Below are 12,138 nucleotides of genomic sequence, written 5' to 3'. Positions count from 1 at the left end.
GTTTAGGGAAGACAACATACTTCCATTGATGCATGGAAGTGTCATATGTTGGACCTGTGGAAGAAAAACATTTATTTTCATTTTTTTCTCATGTGTTAGTCGCTCAGTCATGCCAGATTCTTTGCGACCCCATGGACTGCCATCCACCAGGTTCCTCTGTCCATGAGATTTTCCAGGCAAGGATGCTGGAGTGGGTTGCCATTTCCTTCTCCAGGGGATCTTCCCAACCCAGGGATCGAACCTGGGTCTCCTGCACTGCAGGCAAATTCTCTACCGACTGAGCTACAAGGGAAGCCCTCATATCTAACTATAAATATAGATTTTCTATGTTAAAATTTCTCAGCCGTATCAGACCTGCCGGTCCCTTTTTATAACAATAATTTATAACCCTCACTTTACTGTCCTGGAATAATATTTATAGATAACCTACTATACCCAGGAAGTTAAATCTATCTATCTAATAACCCCAATATAATATAGGAGGAAATAAAAACACAGCAATTTAATTAAATAATTTGTATTTCAATACAAAATGTTCCAGCACAATTTCACTAGAAATCCCAGGTGGCCCTTGTGCTAAAGAACCTGCCTGCCAATACAGGAGACATAAGAGACGTGAGTTTGAATCCTGGGTTGGGAAGATTTCCCTGGAGGAGGGCATGGTAACCCACTCCAGTATTCTTGCCTGGAGAATCCCATGGACAAATGAGCCTTGTGGGTGGGCTACAGTTTGTGGAGTCGCAAAAAGTCTGCTGCTGCTAAGTCGCTTCAGTCGTGTCTGACTCTGTGCGACCCCATAGATGGCAGCCCACCAGGCTCCCCCGTCCCTGGGATTCTCCAGGCAAGAACACTGGAGTGGGTTGCCATTTCCTTCTCCAATGCATGAAGGTGAAAAGAGAAAGTGAAGTTGCTCAGTTGTGTCTGACTCTTAGCGACCCCATGGACTGCAGCGTACCAGGCTCCTCCGTCCATGGGATTTTCCAGGCAAGAGTACTGGGGTGGAGTGCCATTGCCTTCTCCATGCAAATAGTCAGACACAACTAAAAGCTACTTAGCACAAGCACATATCACCAGGACTGTGACAACTTAAGCAGGTTTCAAAAAGCCATTGGAGAATGTCATGGTTTTTGACCAGAATACTTTATTTAGTATTATTTTGATATTTATTTATTAGACTGCATCAGGTCCCACTTGCAGGCTCTTGGTTGCAGCATGTGGACTTCTCTCTAGCTGTGGTGTGTGGGTTCTAGGATGAAAAGGCTCAGTCGTTGTGGCAGGCAGGCTTAGTTGCACCACAGCACGTGGGTTCTCTGTTCCCCCACCAGGGATCAAACCTGCTTCCCCTGCATTGGAAAGTGAATTATTAATCACTGGCCCACCAGGAAAGTCCCTTATCTATAATACTTAAAATCTAAGGCCAGTAACAACCTTAATAGGGAAGATCATAATATCCATTTTCTTCCAGGAGAATGTCAACTAAATAAACATATATAGATAAATATATGTTTCACAGATTCTACTCCTTCCCCAAACCTTAAATCCACTTTCCTGCTGCCCTCTCTCCTTCCAAAAAAAGATGAGAGATTAAAGGAAAAACGCATTTCTTGCCTATTGGCCTTTTCTCATCCCACTGCTTAGGCCCCAAATTTTAGATACTTTCTCTTACCTACATTCAATTCAAGATCTATGATCATTCCCACTATCTTCACTGCTATTGTCTCTTCAAGTCACTGAGATTTGCCTGAAATATGGCAAACTGTCTTCTAATTGATTTCTCTGCTTCCAAATTTGATGCTTTATAATCTATTTCCAAATCAGTCTGAGTATTATGGATTGAATTGTGTCTAATATTTCTATGTTTATGCTCTAACCTCCAGTGTAACTGTACTTGGAGATAGAGGTTTTATGGAAGAAATTAAGGTTAAACATGGTCTTAAGGGCAGGGCACTAATCTGATAAGCCTCTCTCCTTATATTAAGAGGCCCAGGAGAGCTGTTTTTACCATGTGAGGACACAGTGAGTAGGGAGGTGACTTCATGCCAGGAAGAGAGCTCTCACCAGAACCCATGTATGCTGGCACCCTCATCTTGAATTTCCAGCCTTTAGAACCATGAGAAAATAAATTTCTGTTGTAGGGTTTCCCAGCTTATGGTATTAAAAAGCCTAATACACAGAGTATTTTTTTTTTTTTAAACCTAAGTCACACCATGCATCCCTCTGAGTGGAACACTCTACTGGATTCTTACTCCTCTGAGTATTAGGTAAGAGTCCTAGCAATCCTAGAAATTGCCTTTAGGAACCTATAAATTCTGGCTTCTTTCCGTCCTAATTCCATTTCCTACTACTCTCCCCATCCATCACTTCCCTTCAACCACACTGCCCTCCTCTTATTCTTCAACCCACCATTCCCATCTCAGGCATATCCCCATTTCAGGGCCTCTGTGCCAACTATTCCTTCTGACAGAATTCTCTTTTGTCTAGTCATGATTCACTCCTCACTTTCTTTGAGCCTTTGCTCAAAAATTAATGACTTAATGAAAAAAAATAATGAATTTATGGTATCTAAGTGTCAGTTTAATACATTCACAACTTTAGAGTTAAATTGTATCACCTGTTATACCTTAAAGGAATACAAATTATAACTTCCTTTTAGTAACAAAATGTTTGGTTTTTAATACCCTCAAGGATTACTGCAGTAAATCCAAATAAATATTCCAGCTCCTAATTAAGATAGGAATGCGAGTTGATAAATCACCTGAAATGACCTTATATTAATAGTTTTACTGATTTTGATGAATTTTTTCGGCAGATATTTGGTTAAGTACCCACTATGTATGGTTCATTGGCCACTGAAGAATCAAAAATAAAATAGTCCATACCACAAGGAGCTCACAGAGTAGTAGGGACCAACTTATGTTGAAATAATCACTGCTTTTAACACAATGCAAAACTTAAACACAATTCCTTAATAGTTTTTATTTCCTTTTTTTTTAAAGTTAAACCCAAGTAAAAGGATACTCCTCTTTTTGTGAATTATATCATTAAACAAACTACGTATCAACTAGCATAGAGATTGATATGGAATTATTTTCCTAAAAATTAGCAGTAGTCATCTATGAGTGATGCTTTCATCATTTGAAAAGTAAGCATGTATCAAAAAACATGTTAGGTCAGTATTTTCAATAACAGGTCTCAACCCCAAGAACTAAAATTGAAAAGTGATGTTATTATATCCGAAAATGAAATCAGCAAATTTAGCCAAGGGAAAGAGGTTTCGCTCAAGAATGTTCCTAAAGTGTTTCTGGCAAAAATTTTGCCCTGTTTCTAAACAGGCAGCATACCCTATTTAAAAGTTTCACTCCTCCCCGCCACATCTCGAAAAACCTATCGGTGCACGAGTTCTTCCTTTCAACAACAAACTCCTAGGTTCACGAAAAAAGCCAAGCTGTACAAGCTCTATGATTGGCTAAGAAGTGAATGGCGTAAGGTTTCTCAAGCCCAATAAGAATCGTCCGCCCCAAACTGGCTCAGATTCCACCTTCTGATTGGTCCTTACGGCAAGAAGGCAGGGACAATTGCTAAAGTTGACCTCTGGGACTGAACCGGGAAAAGATGGCGGCGGCCAGGTCGTGGAGGTTTGTGCTCCGAGGTCCAGGGCTGTCATTGCACACCGCGGCCGAGGCCGCCGTCACGGCTCCAGAAGTGACCGGATCAGATGTCAAGGCGGCCCCAGTCGCGCGCTACCCGCCGATCGTGGCCTCCCTAACTGCCGACAGCAAGGCAGCACGACAGCGGCGAGTGGAGCGATGGCACGCCACGGTGCACGCGGCCAAGTCGGTGGACGAGAAGCTGCGAATTCTTACCAAGATGCAGTTCATGAAATACGTGGTTTACCCGCAGACCTTCGCCCTGAATGCTGACCGCTGGTACCAGAACTTCACCAAGACCGTGTTCCTCTCGGGGCTACCGCCGCTGCCTGCCCAGCCAGATCGGGAGCCCGCGCAGGTTCTGGACCTCGCTGCTTTGCGCGCCGCCGCCTGTGACTGCCTCCTGCAGGAGCACTTCTTTCTGCGGCGTAAGAAGCGTGCGCCCATCTACCAGGAACGCTACACCGTCGCCTCACCCTTCTTGGACCAACTGGTAGCTTCCCTCACCGGCTTGCTCAGCGCTTACAATCCCGTCCTGGCTGCCGCCGCCCTCGGTGAGCCTCGGGCCGCCTTTCGGGGAGGGGGAGGTGGGGGATAGTAGGGGACCGTGGGTGCATGCTTGCGTGCTAAGTCGCTTCAGTAGTGTCCGACTCTTTGCTGTCTCGTGGCCTGTAGTTCGCCAGGCTCCTCTGTCATGGAATTTTTCAGGCAAGAATACCGGAGTGGGTTGCCGTACCCTGCTCCAGGGGATCTTCCCCTCCCAGGGATGGAGCCGGCTCTCCTGTCTTCTGTATTGGCAGGCGGGTTCTTTACCACTAGCGCCACCTGGGAAGCCTGGGAAGGCCTCTCTTTGGGCCAAATTTGCCCCATCTTCATTTCTTTCTGCTTGGTCAGTTCTTTCCCAGTGCTTTAGCTCCTAGCTAGGGGCCGCGTCCGGAGACTGGGTTGCCGTGTCTGTACTTCCACATACTAACTGTACCGTTTAGAGAAGGTCCAGCCAAATGGAAGAGTAGTGTTGGTTAAAAGAAGGGGCTTCTAGAGAGCGGGACAGACCTGGGGTTACCTTTTCACTCTTCCACCAAGTTACTGACCTTTTGGCGGTTTATAAACCGATTTTGGCCTCGTTTTCCCTCATTTTCAAGGTGAGAATACGATAATAGTACCACTTTGTCATAGAACTGTTAAACAGATTAAAGATGGTATTGATTAAAATACCTAACGTATATTCAGCACTTCCTGTATGCCTGACCTTGTTCTGTATTTTATATGTGCCAAATTTAATCCTTACAATAACTTTACAGTAGGTAGCACTGTTTTCATAAAAACCAAACAAACCCAAAGCACAGAGTCATAAAGTTCATTTAGTCGAAGAACCTATTGCTGGTAGAATTGGAGGACAGGCTTCAAACCCATTCATTTTGGGTTTCCAATAAACAGTCAGCAACTTCTGTTTTACTGTTAAAAGCAGGCTTGAAAAATAATTAATGGATAGTATTTTAAAGATCAGTGTTTCTGAGGCGTTCGTGATTTTGTATCTGCCACACCTGTAGGTATCTTAATAAATATTAAGTTAACTGTAGGTGTATGTTCAACTGAGTCTTGTAGTGTGGTTGTTACTTCCCTGCCAGTTGGTAATGAAGTGGTCTCCAGGGAACCATCACAGACTTTTCCTCATGATTGATGGCCTGGGAAAGTTGACTTAATCTGCTCAAGATCTAGGTTCCTCTTGTATGTAATGGAGATGATGGCAACTATACATACCTTTGAGAATTATTGTGAAGATTGAATTAGTAATTCATGAGACAGCTGTGACTCTTACTAAACTTTTTATATCTGGTGAGTGAGATTGCTGTTGCTCTTATTTTGTGTTTATTCTTAACTGAGAAACCTCTTTGGTCACAACGCTTAATGTACTGTGGCACAGGTAGAGAATGACAGTTTAAGCATTATCTTTATGTTGTGATCGTTTAAGTTATCACATAATTCAAACTTTAACTTACACCAAAGAGTAATTCTTCGTGTATTTTCAATTAGCACAGTTCTTGAATTCTGTATTGCTGAGCCTGGTATTCTGAGAATAACTAGATTTATCCAGATTATCAGATAAAAATGTTTTGAATATCTTTTGATAGATTGTAACCGCTCAGTTCACTTCTACTGGTTGCGAGGTGAAGAAATTATTCCTAGTGGTCATCGGAAAGGTCGAGTTGATGCTGTGCGATACCAGATAAACGATAAACCACACAACCAGATTCGAATATCCAGACAACTCCCTGAGGTAAGGATGTATTGCTTATGTGTCTGTTGACAGTTGAAGAGGAAGTATCAGCATGCTAGATCAGTGGTCCCTAACTTTTTTGACACCAGGGACTGGATTTTATAGGATACAGTGTTTCCTTGGACTTGGGGCAGGAGTTGGTGGGGAATGATTTCAGGATGAGCCAAGTGTTACATTTATTTTGCACTTAATTTCTATTGTTATTAAATTGTGACATATAATGAAATAATTATAGAACTCATCATAATGCAGAGTCAGTGGGAGCCCTGAGTTTGTTTGCCACAACTAGACAGTCCCATCTGGGGGTGATGGGAGACCATGACACCAAAAGTATGTTGCTTTTGTCCAATCTGTAATTTCGTTTTGCCTACTGTCACTGCAGAAAACCCTGCTTCACAAAGACAGGATGTAGGAAATGGAAGTAGGCTTTGCAGTGCTTTTGTGACAGTTTGACAATCTGCCTTGACTAAACATATGGAGATTAGAAGTTGTCTTAAACATACTTTTAAGACCACTGTCATTTGTGATCTCAAGCAGTACTGTGAGCCACGGGGAGCAGCTGTAAATACAGACAAGGCTTTGCTCACCTGCTGCGCACCTCTTGCTTTACAGCCCAGTTCCTGACAGGCCATGGACCAGTACCTGTCCGTAGCCCAGGAGTTGGGGACCCCTGTGCTAGGTAATGGGTTAGGAAGGATAAAAAGCTTTGGGTAGAGCCCTTTCCTTCCAAGTGTATTTGGAGTACATCTCATCTGAAATGCTTTTTCAGCTTTTTAACTGTATATTCTGCAGAGGTCAGATAATCATTTTAAGTGAGGTTAAGACATCAGTTTTTAGGACCATACAAATCTTTTCGTTTTCTTAATATAAAAATACTGATGATAGTTTATGATTATAATTTATAGTGAACTATCCTATCTCATTGTAAATCACATTTTTACAGCTAGAAGTATTCATTTTACAGGTATCCAGTTCTTTTGGAGAAAGCAAGTGTATTCTGAATATTATCTATTTGTCCATGTCAGAGGTTGGCACATTTCTTCTGCAAAGGTCCAAATAGTAAATATTTTAGACTTTAGGGGCCATAAGTTTCTGTTGCATTCTCAGTTCTTATCATGTAAAAATAGTCCTGTACCATATGTAAATGAATTTACATGACTGTTCCAGTAAACTTTATTTGGAAAAACAGCTGGCTAGACTTGGCCCATCATTAGATGATAGAGTATCTTAATCATTTAAGATTTTTAACTATTAAGAATGTGAGTAAAATATATGCTAGTGTTGCTGTGAATTTACTTATGACTTTTTTCTTTAAGTTTGTGCCACTGGATTATTCTGTACCTGTAGAAATCCCTGTTAAGAATTGTAAGCCAGACAAACTCCCATTATTCAAACGGCAATATGAAAATGCCATCTTTATCGGTAAGTTTCTCTTTTAATAAATGTGTTCAAAGTGTCCTGTGCAAATTTGCATAATTAATTTTTGATGACCAAGAAGTTCAGCCTGTCCATGAGCAATGTAACTCATCTCAGGTTGCAACATACATGAAAATTGAAAGAAAGTATTCTTTCAACTTACCATTTAAAATTTTATGTTTCTACTGAATTACAGTATTTAAGGTTAAAAAAGTTATAGTTTCTGATTTAATTTTACTCTGCATGAAAGTCGCTAGGTCCATGCAAATGACACATTTCTTTTCCTCTTTATGACTAATATTCCGTTGGGCACGCACGTGCCCACATACACACATACATGTATACACACACACACCACATTTTCTTTATCCATTCTTTTGTTGAAGGATATTTAGGTTGCTTGCATCTCCTGGCTTTTGTACGTAGTGCTGCTATGAACGTTGGGATGCATGTATCTTTTCGAATTCTGGTTTTCTCCAGATATGTGCCAAGGAGTGGGACTGCTGGGTCACATGGTATTTCTGTTCTTAATTTTTTAAGGAATCTCCATGCTGTTCTCCATAGTGAATATATAGATTTACATTCCCACCAACAGTGTAGGAAAGTTCCCCTTTCACCACAGCTTCAGCATTTGTTGTGTATTTTTGATGGTGGTCATTTAGACTGATATGAAGTGGTACCTCATGGTAGTTTTCTTTTGCGCTTCTCTAATAATTAGTGATGCTGAGCATCTTTTCATGTGACTTTTGGCCATCTATATGCCTATGTTGGAGAAATGTCTATTTAGGTCTTCTGTCCATGTTTTGATTGGGTTATTTGTTTTTTGATATTGAGCTGCATGAGCTAATTGTTTATTTTGGAGATTAATCCCTTTAGTGCCATTGAACTGTACAGTTAAATATGGTTAAAATAGTATGCTTTAATGTGACTTTTACCATAATTTAAAAAACATAAAATATAGCTATACATGTTATGCTTTGTTACTTTGTTATTTATATGGAAAAGTGTGTTTTTTTCAAAAATGAAAAAGCATAGAGCTGAATTTGAGGTAGTGATTGACTTTTTTCAACAAAAGCCTCCCATTTGTGTAACACACTATGATAACCATCAGGAATATAAAAATTAATCTCTGCCCTCATTCAGCTTATACTTTGGCTATTTTTTCTCTGTTTATTAATTCCTAGCTGATTGAAAAACATTTTTAAGAAAGCAGCTGTATGCTGGTCCTCCAGAACTGTTTTATCAGTCCTCTATCAATCACTGTGGTGGTCTTGGAGAGTGAATTATGGGGAACTTTTGGTTGAAAACACTTTCCACTAAAATCAAGAATGTCAGCATTATAAAGGAAGTTTTTAAAGTTATGAAATGTTTGCGTCCTGTAGTGAATATGACCAGGAGGATGACAGAGTTCCCAATGATGACCAAGGAGTTTGAGAAAACTGACATAATAGGGAATTATAAATTTTACATATATTCTTTGGACTGATGATAGCTGGCAGATTGTACTTTCAGGTGAAATTTTTTATAAACAAGAAGTAAACCAAGCTTTCCATTTGTGTATTTTGAGTGCTGATCACATAATGAGTAGAGGAGATATGTGCGTTTGAAGTAAATACTGAGGACGTGTTTCTAGATTCCTTACTTGTGCATTTTATCTGAAATGTTTTTATTTTGCTCTCAGGCACAAGGACAGCAGATCCACTCTGTTATGGACATACCCAGTTTCATCTGCTACCTGACAAATTAAAAAGGGAACGGCTTTTGAAACAAAACTGTGCTGATCAGATAGAAGTCATCTTTAGAGCTAATGCTATTGCAAGCCTTTTTGCTTGGACTGGAGCACAGGCTATGTATCAAGGTAAAACTAGTTTGATGGCATCAGTGTTATTGGAAAACCTTTTAAGAATTTAGCAGGTCAAATTATTTTCTTTAGGATAAAACGTAGGTAGAACTTAACACTTTGAAAACTTGCATTGGCACACAATGCAATTGTTTTAAAATCCATAATTAAATATTTTGCATTTGTAGTTGGTTAGTGACAATTTGTTAGTTACTGTCATCTTTTACTCTGACGATTTTTGTGTGAATGCATTTTTTTCCTGATGATATTCTCAAATATTTCAAAGACGAGCTAACTGAATCAACTCTAGATGATAACAGCTTTCTGAAACTAGAAAATGAGCTGCTTTCATGGATTAAATTTTAGATAAAATCACAGTTATCATGTATAATTTCTTTGAGGACCATATCTAGGGTATAGATTGGGAGACAGTTCATTCAGTTAATGGCTTATGGTTTTTACGTACCAGGCACTGTTGGCTTTGGAGATACAGTGTTGAATGAGAGAGATCCTGCTTTCCTGGAGCTTACATTATAGTAGGGATAGTAAAAGATAGTAAACATGTAGTGTTTTTGAAAGTATTAATCACTTCAGTCATGTCCAACTCTATGTGACCCTATGGACTGTAGCCCACCAGGCTTTTCTGTCCATGGGAATTCTCCAGGCAAGAATAGTGGAAGTGGATAGCCGTTCCCTCCTTCAGGGAATCTTCCGACTAGTGGTGATGCTCTGAAGAGAACATACTAGATGAAAGGGAGACTATGCATAGGGTGCAGGTATAAATGAGGCATGGGGCAGAAGCACTTTAGACTTTTAGAGTTAATTCAGGGGAGGTCTCTTAAAGATTTTCGTTTGAACAGAGACCTGCGGATGAGGAGCCATCTTTGCATAAACTTGTGGGAAGGACACTTCCAGGCAAAGGGAATGACAGGTAGCTCTGAGGTCAGAACAGACTTGAAGTGTTTAAGGAATAGCATGAAGGCTGATGAAGAAAGGGAGTGGGAGAATGAAGATAGGGAGCTGGAGTGAGATAGTGGGAGCTGGAGGCATGTCACAGAGGATTTTCAGAGCCCATTGTGAACCACTTGACTTTTGTTACAAAACCAGAAGTAATAGAATGCATACCTAGGTTGCTGCTGCTGCTGCTGCTGCTAAGTCGCTCAGTCGTGTCCGACTCTGTGCGACCCCATAGACGGCAGCCCACCAGGCTCCCCCGTCCCTGGGATTCTCCAGGCAGGAACACTGGAGTGGGTTGCCATTTCCTTCTCCAATGCATGAAAGTGAAAAGTGAAAGTGAAGTCACTCAGTCGTGACCGACTCTTAGCGACCCCATGGACTGCAGCCTACCAGGCTCCTCCATCCGTGGGATTTTCCAGGCAAGAGTACTGGAGTGGGGTGCCACTGCTACTCCTATATAAACATCCAGGAGGAGTTTTAACAGTGATTTAATTATTGCCAGGCTCACCTTTTTTTTCCTTTGTATATGTATTTTTAACCTCATACTCACCATTGTTGACTTATGTCTTTATAATAGAAGTAAATAGATAAGAATAGGAATACAAGTAGACAATCAGAAAAATTAAGAGGAAACTTTATTGAAGATGTTAGAATGGCATAGTTTATTCATAAAAAATAAAGTACTTCTTTTTATAATTCTTTTTTTTAACAATACTGTTTATTGGCTGTATTCATTAAAGTTGATTTAAAATATATATGTGGCAAAATTTACAACTTGCTGCGTACCCCTTGAATTTAAAAGTATGAAAGCCAGTCAGCCTGGACCAAGAAACAGCCAGAAAATTTGAATAATAAAGATATTCAGATATCCTGGAACCTTATGATGACATAAAATACACTAGGCAAAATGAAAACAACTCATAAAACCAATTTGAATTATAAATTAAGACATAGAATTCATCTGATAACTACCTGGTTTAAGTTCTTAGAAAGTGAAGGGTTTTTCTGAGGGCTCTTTTTTTTTGTAGATTTGGTGAAATAAATGTCTGTAATGGTTATTGGGTGGTTGATGCTGCTGGTATAAGGGAAATTTGAACATATTTAGGGTTGGTGAATAATGATGTGGAGACATCTGCATAAATGGAGCTCACTTCTCTTCTTAGGTGAAATGAGTTAAGGTTGAAATCTGATGAAGTCCAAAGTTGTCGAAAAAGTGTATCATGAACTTTATGGATCCTAGAAGGAAGGAAATAGTTCTTGATGCAGAAATGGAATATAGAATTAGGGTGGAGAAGATAGTGAAAACATTGAGATCTTTAGAAATTTGGTAGGTAAAATATCCAGATTATAGGAGGTATTTTATATCCTCTAGTGTGTGTGTTTTGTTTTGGTAAAATATATTTCTATATATAAGTTTCAGCATAACTTTTCTTCTACAGGATTCTGGAGTGAATCAGACGTTACTCGACCTTTTGTCTCTCAGGGTGTGATCACGGATGGAAAATACTTCTCCTTTTTCTGTTACCAGTTAAACACTTTAGCACTGACTGCGCAAGCTGATCAAAACAACCCTCGTAAAAATATATGTTGGGGGACACAAAGTAAGCCTCTTTATGAAACAATCGAAGATAATGATGTCAAAGGTTTTAATGATGACGTTTTACTTCAGTTAGTTCACTTTCTACTAAATAGACCAGAAGAAGACAAAGCACAGCTGTTGGTAAATTAAGAAAAAACATTTGCTTTGGGACTTTGGGAATACTTAAATTTCACTGAATGAACAATAAAAGGAATTTTGGTAATGAGACTTCTGTCGAATATTAAATACATGGATTTTGAGACAAATGTTTCTTTACTTTAACCTGTGATTAGACCTTTCATTTGCTCAAAGTACTAAGAGATTTAATTTTAGATACAGTATGTTGATTAAAAACAATTTCATTCATATGTGACTGATGAGACTAATTGAATAATCTTCAATACTTGGTGTTATTTGTTTC

General features: G+C 39.7%; 1 protein-coding gene across 1 annotated transcript; it reads left to right on the top strand.

Moving 5' to 3' along the window:
* The first annotated feature begins 3,611 nt into the window (after positions 1-3,611).
* MRPS30 (mitochondrial ribosomal protein S30) lies at positions 3,612-12,072 on the top strand. The gene is made up of 5 exons (XM_052659205.1): positions 3,612-4,201; positions 5,780-5,925; positions 7,242-7,347; positions 9,023-9,199; positions 11,578-12,072. Exons 1-5 carry the CDS (start codon positions 3,613-3,615, stop codon positions 11,865-11,867), a joined length of 1,308 nt encoding a protein of 435 aa, XP_052515165.1. The 5' UTR covers position 3,612; the 3' UTR covers positions 11,868-12,072.
* The last annotated feature ends 66 nt before the right edge of the window (positions 12,073-12,138 follow it).

The sequence above is a fragment of the Budorcas taxicolor genome, chromosome 20 (genome assembly GCF_023091745.1).
Source record: "Budorcas taxicolor isolate Tak-1 chromosome 20, Takin1.1, whole genome shotgun sequence".
In the NCBI taxonomy this organism is placed as follows: Eukaryota; Metazoa; Chordata; class Mammalia; order Artiodactyla; family Bovidae; genus Budorcas; species Budorcas taxicolor.
The sequence above is the reverse complement of the archived record's forward strand: the minus strand, read 5'-3'. Positions and strand labels throughout refer to the sequence as shown.

Coding starts and splice junctions, on each gene's coding strand:
- MRPS30 (XM_052659205.1), top strand. CDS start 3,613: ATGGCGGCGGCCAGGTCGTGGAGGTTTGTGCTCCGAGGTCCAGGGCTG. Junction 4,202..5,779: donor CCTGGCTGCCGCCGCCCTCG/GTGAGCCTCGGG, acceptor ATCTTTTGATAG/ATTGTAACCGCTCAGTTCAC. Junction 7,348..9,022: donor TGAAAATGCCATCTTTATCG/GTAAGTTTCTCT, acceptor TTTTGCTCTCAG/GCACAAGGACAGCAGATCCA.